General features: G+C 36.3%; 1 protein-coding gene across 1 annotated transcript; it reads right to left on the bottom strand.

Moving 5' to 3' along the window:
- Positions 1 to 16,687: 16,687 nt before the first annotated feature.
- Positions 16,688 to 20,561, bottom strand: MUCL1 (mucin like 1). Its single transcript, XM_025403623.1, has 4 exons — positions 20,442 to 20,561; positions 19,932 to 19,973; positions 18,170 to 18,316; positions 16,688 to 16,881 (listed from the first exon to the last, which is right to left on the bottom strand). The coding sequence occupies exons 1-4, from the start codon at positions 20,497 to 20,499 to the stop codon at positions 16,832 to 16,834; spliced, it is 297 nt and encodes a 98-aa protein (XP_025259408.1). The 5' UTR covers positions 20,500 to 20,561; the 3' UTR covers positions 16,688 to 16,831.
- Between the last annotated feature and the right edge of the window lie 653 nt (positions 20,562 to 21,214).

Here is a 21,214-nt window from a genome sequence, read left to right as displayed (position 1 = left end):
ATCTGTGATTTCCTTGGTGGCTTATGGTACAGTTGTTAGTTGAAGTTGTGGTAAGCTTTTACTGAGGACTTGGACCTAACTGAGTCAGATTTTTGGCCCCAGTGGTACAAGAATAGCTTATGCTGGCTCCAGTGTTAGTGGGTACTGGAGGGCTAATTCTTGGGCCTCTAATCCATATGTTAATATATCCCTCTATCTATTTATAGTTTTGATTTGCATTTTCTTGATGGTTAGTGATGTTGAGCATTTTTTCAAATATCTATTGGCCAATTATATGTCTTCTTTGGAGAAATATTGATTCATTTGTGCATTTTAAAATCAAGTTATTTATCTGTTTCTATAGAGTTGCTTGAGCTACTTATGTATTTTGTAGATTAACCCGTTATTAGATATGTGGTTTGCAAATATTTTTTCTGATGTTATGATTTATCTTTTCATGCTATATTTTTTTCTTTGCAATGCAGAAGATTTTTAGTTTGATGTACTTCCACTTTATTTTTGTTTTTGTTGCCTGTACTTTTGGTGTCATACCCAAGAAATCATTACCAAGACCAGTATAATGAAGATTTCACCCAACATTTTCTTCTAGGAATTTTGTATTTTCAGGTCTTTCATTTAAGTCTTTATTTTAGGGTTGTTCTTCTGTCTGCTGCAGGATAAGGGTCAAATTTTATTCTTTTATAAGTGGATTTCCAGTTTCCCTACACCAATTGTTGAAGAGACTATCATTTTTCCATCATTTATCTTAGCATCCTTATTGAAGATCAGTTGACCTTATATGTATGGATTTGTTTCTGGGCTGTCTATTCTGTTTCATTGGTCTATATATCTGTCTTTATAGCAACACCATACTGTTTTAATTACTGTAGTTTTCTGAAATATTTTAATCAGGAAGTATGATGCTTCCAGCTTTGTTCTTTCTCAAGATTGATTTGGTTGTTCTTGGTGTTTTGTGGATTTCCCTAAATCTTACAGTTGTTTTTTCCATTTTAATCCAAAATGCCATTGACATTTTGACAAGGATTGCACTGAATCTGTAGATCACTTTGAATAGCAAAGACTTTTTAACAAGATTAAGTCTTCCAATTCATAAACATGGGATATCTTTCTATTATTTGAGGCTTTAATTTCTTTTATCTATTATTATTGTTTTCAGTATAAGAGTCTTTTTCCTTCTTAGTGAAGTTCATTCCTAAGTATTTATTATTTTTGGTGCTATTGCAAATGGGATTGTTTTCCTAATTTTTTTTCAGAGATTTTGTTGTTAGTTTATAGAAATGCAACTGATTTTTATATGTTGTTTTTGTGTCCTATAACTTTACTGAATGTGTTTGTTAGTTCTAATAGCTTTTTGGTGGAGTCTTTAGGGTTTTCTACAAATCAGATAATATTGTCTGTAAAAGGAACAATTTAACAGCCTTCTTCTCTTCAATTTTTTAGGAAGAGCTTGAGAAATAATAAGGTTAATTCGTATTTAAATATTTGGTAGAACTCACCCATGAAACCATCTGGTCCTAAGCTTTTCTTTGTTGGGAACTTTTAAATTAATGAATCAATGTTTATGCAAATTATAAGCCTGTTATAAACATTCTAGTTCTGTATTATTTAATGTTGATAGATTGTATATTTCTAGGAATTTATCCATTTATTTTAGGTTATGGTTTACTGGTGTATAATTTTTCGTAGTTGTGTCTTATGATCCTTTTCATTTCTGTGGCATTAGTAGTAATATATTTTATTTCATTTTTGATATTATTTATTTGAGCCTTTTGTCTTGTTTTCTAAATCTAGCTAAGAGTTTGTCAATTTTGTTTACCTTTTTGGAAAACCAACTCTTAGTCTTACTGAGGTTTTTCTGATGTCGTTATAACAACATTTTCATTTATTTCTTCTCTAATCTTTGTTATTTCTTTCCTCTGCTAACCTTGGGTTTAGTTTATTCTTCCTTTATAGCCCCTTTAAGTATAAATTTAGGTTCTTTAAGATTTTTCTTTTTTTAATATAGGCATTTATTGCTATGAACTTCCCTCTTAATACTATTTTGGTACATTCTATAAGTTTTAGTATATTGTACTTCATTTTTGTAATTTCTAATTATCTAATTTCTTTTTTATTTTTTCTTTGACCCAGTGGTTGTTCAACAGTTTGTTGTTTAATTTCCACATATTTGTTCATTTTTCAGGTTTCTTTTTGCTGTTGCTTTCTAGTTTTATTTCATGGTGGTCAGAAAAGATTCTTGGTTAAATTTGAATCTTTTTAAATTTGTTAAAATCTGTAATTTAACATGTGATCTATCCTGGAGAAAGACTTACATGCTTAAGAGGAATCTGTATTCTTCTACTGGTAGGTGGAATGCTCTGTATATGTCTTTTAAGTCCATTTGGTCTACAGTGTTATTCAAGTCCTCTGTTTCCTTATTGGTCTTTTGTCTGGATGTGCTATCCACTATTGAAAGTAGGGTATTGAAGAGTTCTACTATTATTGTATTGTTATCTATTTCTCCCTACAGTTCTGTCAATGTTTGCCTTATATATTTAGTTGTGTATATGTTGGGTGCATATATATTTACAATTTTAGTAGCCTCTTGATTAATTGGCCCCTTTATCACTCTACAGAGCCCTTCTTTGTCTAGTGTGTCAGATTTTGACTTCAAGTCTATTTTGTCTGATATAAGTATAGTCGTCCTATTGTCTTTTGTTAGCATTTGTAAAAAAAAAAAAATTCTCCCCTACTTCTAGCCTATATCTATTCTTCATTTCAAAGTGAGCTTCTTATAGACAGCTTATACTTTCAGTCTTATATTTTTCATCCATTCAGCCACTGTCTTTTCAGTGAGGAGATTAGGTTAATTCATTTACATTTAAGGTAATAAATAAGCCATGGTAGAAACTTTGTGCCCTAGATACCAGAAAAATGCCATAAATAAAAGACTTTATGTTTTAAAAAAGTTTTAAAAATGTTTATCAGCAAATTACTAGAAATTACTAGAAATATTTATGTATGTTTGTGTTCCTGACTGTATTTTAAGTTCTTAGAGTCACATTTTTTTGTTCTTCTGACTTCTTACGCTTCTACTACCATCATCACCAGTATTTGTGAAAATGCCTGATGTAACAGACAAAACAGACAAAACTAATATTAATTTTATTAATAGTAATAACAAATTAACTTAATTGAATAAAACAACCTTCCTCTTGGGGCTATTGACTATCCTTCAAGAAAATGGATCAGAAAAGTGTAGGAAGTGAAAATGAGATGTAAGTTCCAGAACTCAAAGCCTTACAAAGATAAAGACAAAACAAAGTTTACAGATGCATCAGAAAATATTTGTTCCCTGTAAGTAAGTCAAGAATGTGGAGTTTTAGGGAAGTGTAAAGTGTTTCATGCCCTCGCAACTGTATGAGCACGAAGTTTTCTAAGACCAAGGAGAGCTTAAGCATTATGCACACATACACCTTGAGAACTCATATGGCCATTTCTTAACTTTTATGGAACTTTGAAGACAGCTAAATGCAATGGTATAGGACCAAAAAGAGTACAAGGTATCTGAATCTGATTTTTGTCTCCATGACAACTTGTGTCTTTCTCTCTGAATCTTTCAATTTTCATAAATAATCAAAAGATTTCCCAAATATATTTAAATCTAAAGTAAAAATAATATAACGGGATAAGTAGTTGGATTAAAACCAAGCTTTGATTCCTAGTAGCTGTTGTGATCTTGGCATGACATAACTTTATTGTCATAGTGTTCTTTTCTGTAAAATAAGAATGATAATACTTGTAAACCATACAGTCTTAGAGGAAAATAATTGTCCTCAATATCTCCTCTTTTTATGCTTAAATTTCTTTAAATAATACAATGATGTGTTTGTCCCACTTATTCACTTTCAATGTCATTGCCACACTTTCAACAAACAGCATGTAAGAAAGCAGAGCAAAGAGACCTGCATTTACAGATAGCTAAAACTCATACAACCTGAAATCTAGTGAGGGTCAAGGTGCATATTTCCAAGTAAATAATTATAAATTTATTTTAACATTCCTAATGTAACACACAGTTTCTGCATAACAAAATTAAATCATTTACTTAAGGTCATATAACAAAAGCTAAAATACAGGGTTCTCCATTTACTAACTCTGTAACTTTGTAAAATTTATTTAAGGATTAACCTTCTAGTTCCCCAGTTGTAAAATGGGAATATTAATACAGCATCAAAGTTTAAATAATCTATTTAAGTTAGGGTCAATCCTCATTATTCATAGGTTGCATATCTGCACATCTGTCTACTTGCTAAAGCTTATTTCTGATTCCGAAATCAATACTCGGTGTACTTTCATGGTCATTTATGGACATGCAGAGCTGGTGAAAAATTTGTCACTGATGTGCATTGTTTCCAGCTGAGGTTGAACAAGGCAATGCTGTGCCTCCTTGTTTCAGTTCTCATACTGTAAAGTTTTGTTGTGTGTGATCTACTCAGTGCCGTGTTTTCACATTTTTGTGACTTTTCTTGATGATTTCACTGTTTAAAATGTCTTAAAAGAATAGTGAAGTTCTGTCCAGTGTTCCAAAGTACAAAAACACTGTGATGTGCCATAGGGAAAAAATATGTGTGTTAGATAAGCATCATTGAGACATGAGTTATAACGCTGTTGGACATGAGTTCAATGTTAACAAATCAGAATATATATTAAATAGAATAACTTTAAAACAGAAACACACATTATTTTAATGAAGTTTTGCTTTGATCAGTTGACAAAAATGTGCCAGAGGCTTGCAGGAATATAACCCTTTACTATGCTAAGAACCATGGTTCATTATGCACTAATTCAGAGTTTGTGGAGACTTTATAAAACATAACTACGGCAAATATTGATAATTGACTATACATATAAAAAGAACATAAAATATTTCTGGATCTCAATAACTAGTAGATGTCATCACCTTTTTAACCATCATTAACATCATTAAATAAATTCTAGAGTTTGGCCTAAGGTTAGAAAGTCTGACTTAGAGATAAACGGAAGGTATACTAAACTAGCACACAGTCAAGTATTCTAAAAGGAAAACTGTTCAGCTTGAGTCTAAGGGAATCATCAAAGGATGAGTCACAGGACTATTGGGCCACCACCTGTTTTTGTAAAGAAAGCTTCATTGGAACATAGTCACACCTATCTGTTTACCTATTGTCTACAGCTGCACTACAATAGCGTTGTTGAGTAGTTCTGACAGAATATACGCCCCCATAAAGTCTGTCTGCCCATTTAAAGTCTGCTTACTCCTGGGTTTATAGGGAAAAAAATTCTCTTTATATACAAGATAGAGCTTTAGAATTAGAAAAATCCTTAGCACTCTTTAAAATGCCAAAGTGTAAACAGAATATCTGCTGTTTTCCTCTCTTACTGAGATAAAATTCCCAAAACCAAGCACATCTATCTCAGGATGTGTGAATGTATGTTTATATGTGTATGTATCTTTCCCACAGACTATCATGCCCATAACAGAGATGGGGGAAAGAGGACAAAGGAAATACTGGCTCCAAGTTGCAATCCACACTTTGAAAATGTAGGATACATACAGTACAACCTGATTATTTTTTATTGTCCTTCATACGCAAATGACTGATTACTTTTTGGCTCATAATGGAAATTAAGGCACTGCTTAATTTCCTGAGCAGCCTGATGTTGAGTGGCACGCTGGATGAAACTTCACATGAGCACTCTTCTCTTCAAAGATTTATCCTGCTGCTTTCAGGAGTTTCTGTATCAGTGTTTCAGTGTTCAACAAACTGTGAGACTACAAATTCTCTGATTCAAGTCAACTCCATTAAGGTTATTGGGACAGAAATTGTTAAGGAAGATGAACGGACATTCACTTTCACTTTACCCACTGGATAATAAAACTTCCAAGACTTCTTCAACCCTCATTATAATTATTGACTGAATATTGTCAACTTAGCACATCCACACTCCTTCACCGCTGAGAAAGGTTTATTATAAACAGAAAAAGAATAAATGATTTTGTAGATAGAGAAGGTGAAGCATAGAAAAAATAATTATTTTAAGAATGGAAAAATATGAGAATACTTATAGGTGCCATGAAAGGTGCAAGCTAAAGGTGTTATAGGGCTTAATTCGTGTATCAAGCTTACTAAAGACATGTGAAGAGAAAGAACTCAGTGGAAAAAAAAGATAGATCAAGCTCACGTAATTTCTCCACTAGAAGTCATATCCTCAAAAAAAGGTTTAATATGACTGCTGTCACATAAATATTTTATTGAAGGAGTCACAGCTTGGTAGTGACTAGACACCAAAGTTGAAGTCTGACCAGCAGATGACAAAAAGTAGGGCTTACTGCAAATCCAAACACCTGTGTTCTAGCCTTCAGTTCTCAGGTTGAGTTGTTGGTTCTTCAAATGGTTGTTTCTCTGAAAATAATTCTTACTGGGCTGAAGCATCCTATTGCACAGGAGAGCTGAAGTTTCTTCCTAGTACCTGTATTTCTCTGCTGTTAACAAATCTGTGAGCTGGGCCTGGAACCCTCTTTCTATACTCTTCCTCAGCAGTAGAGCTGTCCTGCCACACACTATCATGAAGTCCTTGCCATTCTTGATATCAATGGGCATGACAAATCTCCTAGTAAATAGCCATAGGTCTAAAATAGAATTTTAAAATTTTTAATCAAGCATATTTGAAGGAGACCTAATTAATTAAAGGAGGGTGGACTGATGTTAATTATGTTTTCAGTTACAGGTCTCATTATTCTCTCTAACCACATACTTTGTGTTGTGGCCACCCTCAAGCCAAAGATAGATATACAATTTAGATCCAGGTTTAGCATTCTTATATTGAATCTAAATGGAGAAGGATTGTTAGCCATCCAAATAATGCTCCTCTGTGAGGACTGAATTTAACTGGGCACTTGAATCCTTCCTGATAGCATAGGAAGGAAAGTGTAGGTCAGACACTTGTCTACAGAGCTAGAGCAGATTAGATTGAGAGAAATAAAGTCTATACATCAGTCAGTATCTGATGTTAAGTCCTTAGACTTTATTTCTCCATATGACTCTGTGCATATTGGGTAACACAAATTCCATTGTACTCAGTATCAACGTACCTTGTAAGGAAGGGAAGTAGTCATTATTTTCTTGATGTGAGTAGAACGCCTGTAACATTAAACATTTTAAGAACCAAAGTGTGGTTTGAGGTAAACCTACTCTTGCTCCACAACTACTGATGCAAGTTATTTTTCAGTGAAGGACTATTCACTGGGTAAGAGATGATATACTCCTGATGTCTCCCTCACTGTTTCCCAAATATGTTATACTATAAAACTATAAATGTCTTCTTTTCTTCTTTAGAGGACCATCTTATCACCACTTCCAAAAAAGACATAAATCTGGTAAGTCTTTGAATCTTCCCAACTTGAAAGATTTTAGGAAGTCTCAGCCGAACAATCAAGCAAATGAAAATAAATAAATAAATAAAGGCATCTAAATAGTCGGAGAGGCAGTCAAACTCTCTCTCTTTGCAGATGATATGATTCTATAACTAGAAAATCCAAGCATCTCTTCCCAAAGGCTCCTAGATCTGATAAGCAACTCTACCAAAATTTCAGGATACCAAATCAGTTTTTAAAAGCCAGTAGCATTTCTATACACTAACAACATCCAAGCTGACAGCCAAGTCAAGAACACAATTCCGTTCATAATAGCCACAAAACAAACGTTGAACAAAAGTACCCAGGAACACAGGTAGCCAGGGAAGTGAAGATCTTCACAATGAGAATTACAAAACACTGCTGAAAGAAAACAGAGATAACACAAACAAATAGAAAAACATTCCGTACTCATCAATAGGAGGAATCAACATTGGCAAAATGGCCATACTACCCAAAGCAATTTACAGATTCAATGCTGTTTTTATTGAACTAATAACATTTTTCATAGAATTATAAAAAAAACTTTTCTAACATTAATATGAAATCCAAAAAGGAGCCCAGATAGCCAAAGAAACCATAAGCAAAAAGAACAAAGCTGTATGCATCACACTACCTGACTTTAAACTATACTACAAGGCTACAGTAACCATATGGCATAGCAGTAATACAAAAAAGAGACACATAGACCTATGGAGCAGGGTAGAGAAGCCAGAAATAATGCCACACACCTCCGACCATCTGATCTTTGACAAAGTCAACAAAGCAAGCAATGGAGAAGGGATTCCCTATTCAATAAATGGTGCTGAGATAACAGGCTAGCCATATGCAGAAGATTGAAACTGGACCCTTTCCTTTCACCATATACAAAAGTCAACTCAAGATGCATTAAAAACTTAAATGTAAAAACCTAAAACTATAAAAACCCTAGAATAAAACCTAGGAAATACCATTCTGGACATCAGCCCTGGCAAAGATTTCCTTATGAAGACTCCAAAAGCAATTGCAACAACAACAAAAAAAACAAGTGAGACCTAATTAAACAAAAGAGCATCTATTCACAGCAAAAGAAACTATCAACCAAGTAAACAGACAACCTGCAGATTGGGAGAAGATATTTGCAAACTATGCATCTGACAAAAGTCCAATATCCAAAATCTATAAGGAACTTGAACAAATCAACAAGCAGAAAACAAACAACCCCATTTAAAAAATGGATAAAGAACATGAACAGACACTTCTTAGAAGACATACACACAGCCAACAAACTTACGAAAATATGCTCAGCATCACTAATCATTAGAGAAATGCAGATCAAAACCATCTGCATGAGATACCATCTCACACCAGTCAAAATGGCTATTATTAAAAAGTCAGAAAAATAACAGATGCTGGTAAGGTTGAGATAAAAGAAAACACTTATACAATGTCAGCAGGAGTGTAAATTAATTCAGCCACTGTGGAAAGCAGTTGGGCAATTTCTCAAAGAACTTAAAACAGAACTACCACCCAGCCCAGCAATCCCATTACTGCATATATACACAGATGCATATAAACTGTTTTTCCATGAAGACACATGCATGTGCATGTTCATCCCAGCACTGTCAACAATAGCAAAGACATGGAATCAACCTAGATGCCTATCAACTGTGGACTGGATTAAGAAAATGTGGTACATATATACCATGGAATACCATGTAGCCCTAAAAAAATAAAATAAAATCATATCCTTTGCAGCAACATGAATGGTGCTGGCGGCCATTATCTTAAATGAATTAATACAAGAACAGAAAACCAAATACCACATGTCTTCACTTATAAATGGAAGCTAAACATTTAGTACACATGGACACAAAGAAGGGAACAATAGACACTGGGGCCTACTTGAGGGTTGAGGGTGAGGAGAATCAAAAAACTACCTAACAGAAGGCAAAGGAGTCCAGGCATGGTGGCTTACACCTGTAATCTCAGCCCTTCGGGAGGCTGAGAAGAGTGGATCACTTGAGGTCAGGAGTTCGAAACCAGCCTGGCCAACATGGCAAAATCCCATCTCTACTAAAAATACAAAAATTAGCTGGGTGTGGTGGTGCACGCCTGTAATCCCAGCTATTCAGGAGGCTGAGGCAGGAGAATCGCTTGAATCCCAAGGGCAGAGGTTGCAGTGAGCCAAGATTGTGCCACTGCACTCCAGCCTGGGTGACAGAGCAAGACTTCTTCTCGATAATAAAATAAAATAAAAAAGAAGGCAAAGGAGGAGCAAAGTCACATCTTACATGGTAGCAGGCAAGAGAGCCTGTGCAGGGGAACTCCCATTTTTATAACCATCAGATCGCATAAGACTTATTCACTACCATGAGAACAGTGTGGGTGAAACTGTTCCTGTGATTCAATCATCTTCACCTGGCTCTGCCCTTGCCACATGGGAATTATTATAATTCAAGGTGGGATTTGGATGGCAACACAGCCAAACCATATCAAGTGAGGAGAGACATCTTGAGTTTAGGGCCCAATTCTCCCCTCCCTGCATCCCTAAACCCACTGTTTTTTCCATCACAATCACCACATTCCAGCCTACACACATTGGGCTGGGTATAGACTAGTGTGTTTTGCAGCCTGAGATCATCTCAGGGAATCGATCCTACAGACAAATCTCACAAATAGAACTCTCTTTATGAGGCTTCCCCAACCATGTGGAACTGTGAGTCAATTAAACCTCTTTCTTTTATAAACTACCCAGCCTTGGGTATGTCTTTACTAGCAGTATGAGAACAGACTAATACAGCACGCTAGCTGCCTTCCTTATTGTTGGAGATCCATTCAAAGAATAAAACAAGAAGTTTTATCACAATTATCGTGTAAGTCTTCCCCCTAAAATATCAAGAACTAAGTGGAAAGTCCTACAAATACATCTTCAAATTAAAGCAGTAAGGTCTAAAAGCATCATGTCAAGGTTTAAGTGGAATGAGATAAATGCAATTTATTGGGTTTTCTTCTTTCAATCAAAATTCAAGGTTAATTTTAGCAGTGCTTCTGACCATTTTTGGCATCTTTTATTAGCAACAAGTCAGAACTTTAAATTATGAATAAATTTGGTGCCACAAAGAAAATGATAGGACTCTTCCAGAAAGGTTTTCATTAGTTAGAGACCAAATTAATTTGAATACTTGATTGTTTTTGTCCACAGAGGAACTACTTTTCTTTAAAGATTGTTTTTGTTTGTTTCTCTGCTTGTTTCACATTTGGTAAATTCCCAGAAAACCTCTATTATTGGTATAATAATGTAAATAATTGAACCAAGTAATAAAGCATGCAAATAATTGATTGAAGCAAAAAGAAAGAAAAACTACCTATCAGGTACTAGGCTCATTACCTAGGTGACAAAATGATCTGTACACCAAACACCTGCAACACACAATTTACCCATGTAACAAACCTGCACATGTATCCTCAAACCTAAAATAAAAGTCAGAACGAAAAAAAAGAAGGTATCTATTCTCACAAGTCGATATTTTCTTATCCCTAGCCTTTGACGATCTGCGTCTTTCTAGCATTTCTAAGATACAATCTGAACACAATCTGAACATAGCAATTTGATAACAAGAAGGTTACACTCAAATTTATTTCATTCCTTCACCTGCTTATTGGAACAAATAATAATTCTTACTCCTTTATGATACTTGAAGAAAATTACTTCCAAGAAGTTTAAGGGGACTTTTCTTCTGTTCATTAAATTCAGGGCTGTGGAGAAAACAGCTTCTTAATAAATGCTGTTTAACCATGAAGTCTCTGAAAACTAGATCTTATAAAATTTGCGAATATCTATATTTTATTTCCAGTAGAAAATGGGAAATAAGAATGTGGTAAGTAGGGGTCTAGTCTCATTCATCCACATGTGGCCATACAATTTTCCCAGTATCATTTATTGAAGAGACTGTCTTTTTCCCAAGGTGCTATTCTTGGCACCTTTGTTGAAAATCAGTTGGCCGTAGGTGTGTGAATAACTTGTATCTAATTCTAGAGAGGACACTGTCTGGAAGTTCATGGTGTACATGCCTTAAAATATTCTCCCTAAAGACCACTCCTATTCTCATGTCATACCAGACACTACCATGTTTTCTGGTGAATGTCCAAACTTTGTCCTGCCGTGGTCTGATTGCCTACCATTTCCTCAACTTACCACTAAAATTATAGACAACTTGAAATGGGGACTCAGGCTATGGTCAATCCCTTACTTTTTAGGAGGGTCTCCTTGACTTCTTGTATGATCACATAAACTTGTATGATCACATAATACTCCTTGGGAGTACTATGTCTGGATCAAATGGAGACAGAACTAAAGAGCCTAGTAAGTTTTTTTTCTTCTTCTTCTTTCTACTTTTCTCCACCATAAAAGCTCCACCATACAATACCTCAGTGGAATTTGTTTGAACTGAAAAATGTCTAACTAAATCTTTCTACTGCCTAAGAAAAGGTATTCCATGGTCTGAGCTTCATCCATTAACTTGGATACAGCATGCAGAATTCTCTGGATTCCTTTAGCTCTGAGAAACACTAGCACAATGAGTTCAGTGTTCCCATATACTACATCCACTGTTGCCTACACCTCATAAATGGCCAACAAATGTGTTTTTTAAATGCTCAACATCGCTAATCATCAGGGAAACGCAAATCAAAATCACAAGATATTGTCTCACTCTAACGACAATGGCTAATATCAGAAAGATAAAAGAAAACAAGTGTTGGCAAGGATGTGAAGAAAAGGGGACACTTGCATGCTGTTGGTGAGATTGTAAATTAGTACAACCATTGTGGAAAAACAGTGTGGAGTTTCCTCAAAAAGTTAAAAATAGAACTACCATATAATCTAGCAATCTCACTACTGAGTATGTAGCCAAAGGAAATGAAGTCAGTATGTCAAAGAAATACGTGAACTTCCGTGTTTATTGTAGTAGTATTCACAGTAGACAAGGTATGGAATCAACCTAAGTGTCCAACAATAGATGGATGGATTTTAAAATTTGTGGTATATATACACAATGGAATACTATTTATCCATGAAAAAGAAAGAAATCTTGTCATCTGCAACAACATGGAAGAACATGGATGACATTATGTTAAGTGAAATAAGCCAGACACAGGAAGACAAATGCCACATGAGCTCAGTCATCTGTGGAATCTAATTTTCTTAAGTTGATTTCATAGAAGTTACTAGAAAAGTGGTTACTAGACACTGAGGAGAGGAGGGGAAAGTACAGGGAGGGAAGAGGTTGGTAAATGACTACAAAAAAGTTGCAATTAGATAAGAATAAGTTCTGGTGTTCTGTTGCTCAGAAGAGTAACTATGGTTGACGGTTAGGTATTGTATATTACAAAACAGCAGGAAGAGAGGCTTTTCAATGTTATCACCTGGGAGAAAAAGTAAAGGCATGAGGTGACGAATGCACAAATTGTCCTGATTTGATCATTAGACAGCATGTATGTATCAAAACATCAAATTGTGCCCCATAAAGTTAGGCTATTACAATGCATTAAGAAATAAAACAGCAATTTCTTCAGGTCTATCCTAATGTAATCCTTGTGGCGAGTAATTTGACAACACATACGATTATTTAAAATCTATCTATGCTTCAGCAATTCTATTCCTTGGAATTTATCCTACAGCTATATTTGCTCATGTATAAAATCACTCTTATCCAGGAATATTCATCATATCACTGTTTATAACAGAAAATATTGGCAACTATTTACATCTATACACACAAAAAGTTTAAATAAATTGTAATACATTTCTAGCCTAAAGAAGAAATTATTTGGGGAAGCCGAGGTGGGTGAATCATGAGGTCAGGAAATCAATACCATCCTGGCTAACACTGTGAAACCCTGTCTCTACTAAAACATACAAAAAAAAACAATTAGCCAGGCGTGGTGGCGGGCGCCTGTAGTCCCAGCTACTCGGGAGGCTGAGGCAGGAGAATGGTGTGAACCTGGGAAACGGAGCTTGCAGTGAGCAGAGTTTGCGCCACTGCACTCCAGCCGGGGCGACAGAGCAAGACTCCGTCTCAAAAAAAAAAAAAAAGAAATTATTAATGAATATGTATTACCTAACTTAGCATAGCTCTTAGGTTGCTAGTCACTTAAGTTTTGAAACTCTTTTTAGGCAGACATACTATAACATCAAATAAAACTAGTCATCATTCACAAATTAGTACCTGTTAAATTATTTTTACAACACGTACATGTTAGGCATGCATTACAAAAGCAAAAACCTAACAAGCTAAGTACATGGGATTTGTTTTCTCTTTACTACTGTGCTTAATATATTAAGTAATAGATATCAAGCACAGTTGGCCTTGGAACAACACAGGTTTGAACTGTGAAAGTACACTTACACACAGATGTTTTTAACCAAAGTCAGATGGAAAATACAGTATTCACGGGTGGCGAGTGGATGGGAAGTGTCTTGGAGCCAATCCTTTGCACACACGAAGAGATAATCATATTTCATTTTTACTGCATCTTTGCTTGTACGTTTGTCCTTAGATTGAATTTGTAAATGTTATAATCTTAAACATCCAATATCTATAATATTAGTTAGGCTAGTAAGCTCAAGAAGAATAAAAATGTATGATCATACACTTAATGCAAATCAATCAGAAAATGTAGCTGTTTTTATCGAACCAACAATATTAAAATAATCTTATTTACCAAAAATGCACCTAAGTCACCTGAATTTGAAAGATATTTGGGTTAGTTCTTATATATCTGGGAGTTTGGGGAATATTTAATATATATATATAAGCACTGACCAATCTCTAAGCCAATTTGAATACAAGTTCTTTAAGAGAATTTGTAAATTGTTTTAGTAATCCAGCAATAGAAGAACGTCACATATACACAACATACATACATACATAAACATACATAAATATGCATAAACATGCATGCTCACTGATGCAAACAGATATTTTATAGCTTTCATTTTAAAGATTGGTTATGAGTCAATAATATAAAACACTGCTTTATATAAAACAGTTGAATCTCATCTTTATACACTTTACATGTTTAACCTAATTGTGTTTCTAGCAAAAATGAGACATGGTAAATTTGCCCGTTCAACATGAGGGCTAAAGTTCTTACCATTATTTGTTGAAAACACCTTTAAGACTTTCATTGCTCTGATGGACAATTTAATGGAGGCTGGGACTACCTTCTAGTCCAGTGACTAAGGAGACATCAAGCACCTGTTTGGATAGCTTCAATACCCATCTAAATGTATAATAAAATATCCAGTATGTTTCCAATTAGCCTTTTATCTGTTAAGCCTCAGGTAGTTGCTATTGGGGGAAACTGAGTCCCTTAGGAGCCCCCAGTGGTAGCACAAGGTTTAGAGTTCAAGTGATTATAAGGAGCTGAGGGATTGAAGTGTGGAGGAAAAAGTCTAGCAGAAGTGAACAGAGGAGTAGAAATGGTAGGGTTTAAAGGGAGACATATCAAAGGATTCAAAGGTGCTGAAGGGAAGATTCAAGGTGGTAAGAAGAAGGAACAGAGGAACTGATGGAAAAGGAGAAGTCTTAGAGAAGCCAGTTTGGGGAGATAGTAAGTTTCCCAAAGAGGTCAATGAAGTTCTAAATTATCCTTGGCAAAATCATGCCGACTGAAAGGAGGTAGGCAGATTCAGGGAAGCATAAAGCCTGCAGGAGGTCAAGAGGGGGAGTTTAGTCAACTAAAAAGTTCCCATGAGAGAGAGAGGATCAAATAGAGAAAACAAAGAGACCTTACAAAGAACCAGGAAAAAAAAACTGTTCAGCCCAGGAGTCATGGAGTGCATCCTCACTTGAAACAAATGAGCTAAGAAGAATTTTCCAGCCCATGGCCAGGGCCAGAGCCAGGAGTCAGGAAAAGAATCATCTTTACTCCAAACAAAGAAGCAGCAAGAAAGACCTCCAGCCCCACAGTTATTTGAAACAATGAAGCCTGAGCCACTAACATAATTTCTGCTTTCCTGGGACTCTAACTTAGCTTCTTACAAACAGAAAGCACAGAATTCTAATGCAACCTCCATCTACAACTCTAACCCAGCTTCTAGAATACACACAGAATCTTAATAACAACCTGCCCTTGCTGATCATCAACATCATTCAGAGTAATGCTTCAAAAGTCTGACCCGCCAATGGATCCCACCAATGGATCAATCAATCAGGAGTGAAGAGAAAGCCTTCAAAGGTACACAATTAGAGTCCTAAGTGAGATGTCCAGGGTTCCAATGATGAATCTGATCATAATCAAGTCAGTGAAAAAAACCAATATACCATGTCTTATTCATATATAATACGTTGTGCAACTGTGCATTCAGGTGTCAAAGTCCTCTAGCCAATAACCACCAGGAGCACATCTGGATTGAAAAAGTTGGATTTCTTACTTGTTTCAATGGGAGAAAGCACACACCATGGGGAACTGAGAGAGGTGTCTTATTGTCAGGGTGTTTTGTATTTTAGGATTTGGGCTTGAGTCAGGAGATTTGAGGGAGGGATCAGGGAAGTGAGGCTAACCTCTGGATTGGATGCTGTCAGCAAATATGAACAATGCTAAGATTAGGTTTCTTGATAAACAGTATCTAAAAGGAGGGCAGACTACTGTGAAGCTTAACCTGTAATTCATAGTGAAGCAGCAATCACTGAATGAGAAAGAGGAATGCTTAGTATTCTAAGGTTTGCACACTAACTCTGGTTTTGTCTGTGCTTAAAAAAAAAAAAAAATATGCATTGGTTTTTCTTTTTACTCTCAATTCATCAGTCACTGAATGGCCTTGTCTGATGCTGGTGTTTTGTGAGATTGTGTCCAACAGGAAAACACCATTGCCTAACTGTGAGCATCCAGTCACCCTCTAACAACTCTGAAACTTGGCTGTGTCAAACCAGTACCCAGATGTCAGGAGTTCCTTTCCTCTTTCTTACCACATGTGCTAAGTCATTACAGATAAGAAAAAAATTCTGTCAGTTGATAGGAGAGTTTGGCGGAATCAAACTGAACATTTGTATCTATTAAGTATTGATTAGTCTATCCATGTTAGAGAAAACTGTAGTCTTTAGTATTAAGCACAAAACTAGTGTCTTATTTAAAAAAGAAACAAGTAGGAAATCTAGTTATTAGTAGGAGCACAAGGAAGTATTAGGTAAAATCTGAAGTGTCTGTCACTTGGATTGTCTAAACATTGGACAACTACCCGATAGTCCCTAAGAAATACCATTTTTATGTTGCTTATAGTTATTTTTTATTTGAAAGAAAATAAACTGATTAAGATAAAGGAGATATAGTAGGCAAGGTAAGTAGTTGGATGAAATCATAGGAAGCGTGATTAGTTGTGACCAATTGCAGAAGACTCAAGTTGATTCCATCTCAGGGAAACAATTTGCCTTTCAGGTAATCCTGAAGCCATTTGGGTAAATCTGTAAGAGAAAAAAATATTGTCAAGAGGCTTCCACAAAGGATGAAGAATGTGGATTTATTCTTCAGAATCTGAGGGAACTAACAAGTGTCAAATGTCAACAAAACTCAGGGGATTCGAAAGGAACATGGGATTGTAATTACAGGAAGATAAACAACCAATTTCTGTCCTTAAAGATTTTGGAAATACAGCCCTAGACGGAAGCCCAGTAGGTTGGAACTTTAGAGAGAACTAGAAGAAAGTCAATACGTATGAGTTTTCCTATAATATGGCACAGAGATCCAGCCTTCTTCTGATAAGAGAGAAAAGCTATTTTCTCACTCATAGTCTACTCTACAGATTATTGACAGAGTTCCAAGCACTAACCCAGACATGAGAAAGTATAAAGCAATATTTAAAGATTTCTTAGGGACTTTGATTGTATGGGTGCAATTTGAACCCTTTTTCTTTCTGCCCGTGTGCTCAAAGGAAAGTTTCTCATTGTAACTCTCCATTTGTTTGAATGCAGTTTCCTTTTTCTTTCTGCCTGTGTGATCAAAGGAAAGTTTCTCATTGCAAGGCTTCCATTTCCTCATCTTTAAAATGTTTATTTCATAGAATGACTGTGATATTTAAATTATAATATATATGTAAATTTTATGACACAGTTCCTGGCATATGTTCAGATTGAACAAATGTTGTCATCAATACTACGTGAAAGTTAAAGTTCAAGAAAAAGTGAACCCAGAATAGGAGGAATGTACACTGATCCTCAATGAATGTCCAACACCCCAGAAATACCCTAAAGAGCACTCAAAATAATCTGCCTCAAGAAAGATTGTAAAATCACTCCTTGTTGTTTTCTATTTTGGGAAAATTCTCTAAAGGAAACAAAGATTTTACTAGATTACCTGATTTTTAAATTGCCTGATTTAAATACACACACACACACACACACACACACACACACCCTACCTGATTTAAAAAATAAGTAAATAAGCAGTTACCTAGCTTCATGGAGAAACTTATTTTGGTCTTTCCAATGATGTTTCTACTAAGGAAGAGTTTTCCTTAATAAATGCCAATATTTCCAGATCTGTTCAGGTAATATTGGTAACCTAAAAGTCAGGTAACCTCTTGACTCCTCTGGTATTTGTCTATTGACTTGACTTAGAAAACTACAAGGAATTAGAGAACAACGTAAAGAAGAGGTCTCCCTGACCTCAAAAATAGGGTCTCTGTGAGAATAGAGAAACCAAGGAATCAAGGAGCCACATAAAGGAAGCACACAGATGGAGGAGTCTTGCTACCTAGAATGCCTTTGTGAGCAGTGGTAGAAGCAGCGGTGGTTGCAGTGGTAGGAGCAGCAGTGGTCGTAGTGGTTGCAGCAGCGGTGGTTGTAGTGGTTGCAGCAGCAGTGGTTTCAGCTTCAGTGGCTTCATCATCAGCAGGGCCAGCTGAAATTAGAAGGAAAAGCTCTAGGTGAGACTGTTCCTTCTGGAACAAAATTTATCCCACGCAGGGGTGGACATACATTCCTCCTCCTAAATTCATCTCTGCAAATCTGTCAGTCATCAGTTCTGTCTTATCTTTAGCCTACCTGCCCTCTTTCCTTATGCTTCACCCTTCCCTGTCCTGTCTTTGCTGGGACAGAAAGAATTTGGGATTTCCCTCCAAGGGCAGTGACACCGATTAAAGAGACAAGCAAGTACTTTGTCCCAAGTATGAGCACAAAAGAGCAAGACCATGAGTGTTCCTATTCACAGGGACTACTGCTCAGAAGCAATAAGGAAATCTCTAGTAGCCTGACATTCTGATGCCTTCCCACAGAATAACCTAAGACAACATACATTCCAGTGCAGCATGAATGAGTGTGAGTAAACTCTAGAGGGAAGGAGGAGGCAGACTAAGAAGATGTATCTCATCTTGGAGTTATATCTCCTGTCTTAGAGTGCAGTAAGATATCTTCTATCAGATTCTAGAATGAAAAGAGCCATATTTGTCTCACCCTTTGTGACAACTTGGACTCTGTTTATTAGAGAGGTAATTGTGAGAGCCACATTAGAAATAGGAGAAATATTACTTCTGACAGTAATAAAAATGCCCCATCAATTACTATGTGTAAAAAGGGACTGGGTAAGAGTTATGAAAATTCTCTCTCTCTCTCTCTAGACCTTACACCAGAGCTATTGATAAGAATCAAGAGTCAGACCCCACATTTGTGAGTTAAACCCACCTCAGCAAATAAGTAGCTCCACCTCCAAACCCACACTCTATCCATGCTGTCTCAGGCCTTATTTAAGAGAGAATATTTTTTAAATGGGGCCTCACATGGCAGGAAAAATATATGTGAGGTCTGACTAAAGCTAATGCCCTTGTGACCAAGATGTGAAGGATAAAGACAGACCACCTTAACTTACGCATGGGCACAACACACACACAGTACAGAATGTGAAGAACACTTTGGGAGAAGCCCAAGAATGACTAAAGACTTTGGTCCACCACTTTCATTTTCAGGTTAGAGAAGGGAAACAAACATCAGCCTGGGAATAAGGAATATACACTATTTCAAAGAGTAAAGCTTAGACCTCTTCTTCTACCTGACCCCTGCACTCCACATCCCACACACCACCCTCGCTTGTGATCCAAATGGACTTATTTTTATATCACTTCAAAATTACAGTATCTTCCTTCATTCTGAGACCCACTGGCCTCTTTTTGACACTGGCTATATATTCAGTCCTTCCATTTATTAAAGGCATCTCTCAAAAATTCTCAGGCTACAACATCAGACCTCATGCTCTTGTGCCTTCTGCTGAAAAACAATGAATAATAAGTCCACATTTGTATAAGTCTATGGCCTAGATTTCATATGTTCTAAGAATGTATAAGACATAAGCAGATTCACTATGTTTGTGGTGAATTTTAAAATCAGGAATATAGCTTTCATAGGCTTTTGCTTAGGATTCCTTATAACCGAGACTGTCCACGTGGAAACTGGCTATTTGACTTGAGGCTGGAAGTGGAAAATGGTCATTGCAGGAAAGAGATGACATTCAGGTGCAGACTCACTAGCTGGATACGTGTCAGCTGGAGCAGATGTTGTTGGACTCTCTGAAAGAGAAGAAGCAAAAATAAGATGTTAGCTGAATACCAGTTTGGAGGATGGAGGTAAGAGAGAATATGGACAATATTTCAGACTTTACAATGGAAGACCCTCCGTCCTTGGTGTACCAGTTGAGGCAGAACCAGTGCACAGATAAGATAAGAAAACCAATAAAAACCTAATATGTGGTCATTTTTCCTTTCCCGAAATAAATCTCTGATTTATTAAACATATTTTACTAACAGTAACAATAAACTTGGGTTCCAAGGTATTATTGAATTAAGATCAGACTGAATTAAGAAGAGCCTAAGGATAGTCCTCTCCATCTTGAATGGTCAGTCAAAATGGTAATAGAACAAGTTAGGACAGGAGAGGTAAAAAAGCACATTCTAAGCAACCACAAGCCCACATCTTTAGAGGAGATATTTTATGTGTATTCCCACAAAACTTATGTTCAGGTAAGTATCTTTACTTACGGGCAGAGACCAGAAAGGTGAAAACTCCCAAGAGTACCAGGACTGCTAAGAACTTCATGGTGGTGACCTGAAGATCAGGAAGCACAGACAAAAATGCTTCAAAGCCTAAGAGAAGGCAAGGCACTGACTTCAGGATTCCACATCCTGACAATATATATGCAGAAGGCACCAATCAGGAGCTGTCAACCAGAATCCGGGTTAGGTAATCCCAGAAAACGTTGGGACACAAACCACTGGAGAATCAACAGCACAGCCAGGGCCCTTTGGAAAGGTTGTAAATTCAAATCATTGGTTCTGACTAAACAGGTTTCAAATCGAGTCTCTTATATTAAATATGCTCCAGGCAACTTCTCTTCCAGGCTTCCTCTTACATGTAGGGTATAGTGTCTCCATAATTACCAGCTCCTCTGACAGGTTGGAGATGCCTCATAACCAGCCTTCCTGAAATCTTCCTGAAATCATAGATTCTAGGAGTCATACACTTACAAAGTGCTTAGCCCTCTGTCTCCCCCCAGGGGAATGATCAGGGTAGAACAGGCTGATCCAAAGACCATCCTGTGTAACTCAGCCTGTGCATTCTTCAAGTCATGGCCTCCCTCCTGAACATGTAATTAGGTCATCTGACGCTGGTGCAGAGTGAGTCCAACAGTGAATGATCTAAAGAACTAAATATGACTTTACTGGATTTAGCAACCATTGTGTAAAAATTCAAAATCAAGGAGTAAGTATACAGAATAAACTAACATTTGTTAATTCATGCATCCATTTAATCA

Source organism: Theropithecus gelada, chromosome 11, assembly GCF_003255815.1.
Source record: "Theropithecus gelada isolate Dixy chromosome 11, Tgel_1.0, whole genome shotgun sequence".
Classification (NCBI taxonomy): domain Eukaryota; kingdom Metazoa; phylum Chordata; class Mammalia; order Primates; family Cercopithecidae; genus Theropithecus; species Theropithecus gelada.
This window is presented reverse-complemented; position numbering and strand designations above follow the sequence as displayed.

What these genes read in the sequence shown, in the direction of transcription:
- MUCL1 (XM_025403623.1), bottom strand. Translation starts at nt 20,499, where the DNA reads ATGAAGTTCTTAGCAGTCCTGGTACTCTTGGGAGTTTTCACCTTTCTG. An exon ending in CACCTTTCTGGTCTCTGCCC is followed by an intron (nt 19,974 to 20,441) that starts GTAAGTAAAGAT and finishes CTTCTCTTTCAG; the next exon opens with AGAGTCCAACAACATCTGCT. An exon ending in TGCTCACAAAGGCATTCTAG is followed by an intron (nt 16,882 to 18,169) that starts GTAGCAAGACTC and finishes TTTCTCTTACAG; the next exon opens with ATTTACCCAAATGGCTTCAG.